The 2,411-nt window shown below is 32.4% G+C and overlaps 1 protein-coding gene across 1 annotated transcript; it reads right to left on the reverse strand.

Moving 5' to 3' along the window:
- Nucleotides 1-586: 586 nt before the first annotated feature.
- LOC106106161 (diamine acetyltransferase 2) lies at nucleotides 587-2,155 on the reverse strand. Its single transcript, XM_013286708.1, has 4 exons — nucleotides 1,960-2,155; nucleotides 1,677-1,728; nucleotides 1,396-1,607; nucleotides 587-1,086 (listed from the first exon to the last, which is right to left on the reverse strand). Exons 1-4 carry the CDS (start codon nucleotides 2,041-2,043, stop codon nucleotides 904-906), a joined length of 531 nt encoding a protein of 176 aa, XP_013142162.1. The 5' UTR covers nucleotides 2,044-2,155; the 3' UTR covers nucleotides 587-903.
- Between the last annotated feature and the right edge of the window lie 256 nt (nucleotides 2,156-2,411).

The following is a 2,411-nucleotide window of genomic DNA, read 5'->3' on the forward strand; positions in this document are numbered from 1 at the left end:
ACCAGTTTCTATATGGGGAGCCATGTTCACCGCAGGCCTCCGTAACTATCACTTCAAGGTAATGCCAAGTTCCTGACTCTCACACTAGTCTTACTACTGGCCAATGTGCTTATACATCTATCGTACTCGGAGTTATTAAGTGCTACCGCTTAGTGTAAGAAATTTGTTCTCACAGTTTGCTTTAGTGCAACTTTCTTACACTGAACAACTAATAAAGGGCTCAGTACGGCAGAATTTAAACTTTAAATTCTGATTTCAATTCAGATATTTCTATACAAATGTCCTCATTTGAATTTTTTTAATGTTTTATTTTGTTTGCAAAAGATATGTAATTAAGTAGTAATATTGAGGGCCTTATTTCTGAACTAAGTCACATTGGCTTATTGCATTTTAACATTGTTATAAATAGATAGACATTAAACTATTAGTAAGTAAGTATGAACAGTATTCAGTTGTAATTGTTCTTTCATTTCAAATTAAGTTGTACAAGATGTGTACAGTCGGGCAGCGCTGAAACTTGCCCTTATATCATCAAGCATTTATAATTAGATCTGTAAATAGTATTTAGTAAATAAAATTATAAACATTTATAACAAAAATTTTATTCAAATAATTGCACAGAATTATCACAGAATTGTAACTAACATATCTACTGACTTACAATTTGATAAAAATATCAATTATTAAATTTTAGAAATATACTTTTAATTTGAAATTTTATATTTCGGCTTTTATTTGGACAGTGCTATGTATTTACAAAGATATATGTATATTATATTATTTGCTGTATATTTTATGAGTTCACAAACCGTTAACAATTTTACAAAAGTTAATTGTATGTTGTTGTCTCTCGTTATGTATTAAGAATGTGTACAAAGTTATGTAGTATTACTAAATACATATCTAAGCACTGTGCAACTTCGTTTTACTGGAGGCGAGTGCAAGCGCATCCCCAGACAGCCGGTAGTAACACCACTGCTCACTCTCTGTTAAATTCTTTGCACCAATTGATTCATAGAACTTGCGAGCCTGGTTCCACGCTAACACATGAAAGTCTACCCTATTGCAGCCCATTTTTACTGCATCCTGAAACATCACAATTATGTAAAGACTTGCTGTTGCTAACTCCATCCATGAGGAATTCAAAAATAATGTTTAAGCCTATGTGCTCCTCCAGTCTGTACTGTATTTCTATATCAAATTTCATGGAGATCCATTCAGCAGTTTAGGAAACCTTCCAGCAAACACCCATCCAAACATACAAACTTTTTGCATATGTACAACTAATTTGTTAATCAATTATTTAGTTTAAAAACAAACATATTACTGAATTACTTAAAATTTCATGGAAACTTATTCTAGTCTAATTTGATGGATAAAATAGGTATTATTTACCAATACAGTGGCAGTGAAGAGCGCATTGCCGACGCCTCGCCGGCGGTACTTATTGCACACATAAAGGTCTTCCAGCATGACAGCCTTGCCTTCCCATGTAGAGTATGTAGGAAAATACAAGGCATAGCCTATAACCTCAGACGGAGTCTGTAACTCAGCTACCTTGCACTTGAATGCTGGTGGTTCCACTTCAAATCCATCACGTTGGAGATCTAAAAATGAACTTGTTATTCTCTAAAATACAACCTTTGGAAGTTTAAAGTAATTGTCTGCACACATACCTTCAACTGTCAGTTTTGGACCATCAGACATCTTCTCAAAATCAGCTAACTCCTGAAATCATTAATACTTCATTAAAATAAACCTATACAATATAATAACCTAACACATAATAACCTTAACAATGGGGAAATCGGTATTTAATACAGTCAATCAGAATTAATACAACATACAACACTGAGAGGAAACCGGTAACGGTATTACTTTACATTAGCGAATCGAGACTAAATTTAAGGCTAATAATTTATGCTTTCAGCTGTTATCTTTGAAATAATAGATCTTTACCTGGATCATACTAACGACCGCAGGCATATCGTTCACGGTGGCATCGCGTATAAGTAATTCTCCCTCTTTGAATTTTTCACACATCCTTCTTCACTTTTTGAATATAAAAAAAGACTAAATCAGTATATCAAACTTATTCAAAACTTGAATCTTGTATTGAAAGATTTTTGAAGTTTGAATTTGACAGTGACAATTGACAACCTGTTATCAGTTTAACATTTTTAAACACCTTTCAAGCGATTGAAGAAAATAGTAAAAAGTAAAAATATATTATCTAAAGAAAAAAGTGTTTGAATACTCGGAAGCTTCATATTTAACATTTTTATGATAGGCCAAATAAAAATAGGCACAAATCTTATAAATTTATTTTTGTATAATTGATAAAAAACCACCCTCAGCGTATGGTATCATTTAATTAAAAACGTTATTGTCGAGTATCATCACGATAAACG

The sequence above is a fragment of the Papilio polytes genome, unplaced genomic scaffold (assembly GCF_000836215.1).
Source record: "Papilio polytes unplaced genomic scaffold, Ppol_1.0 DF822308.1, whole genome shotgun sequence".
NCBI lineage: Eukaryota > Metazoa > Arthropoda > Insecta > Lepidoptera > Papilionidae > Papilio > Papilio polytes.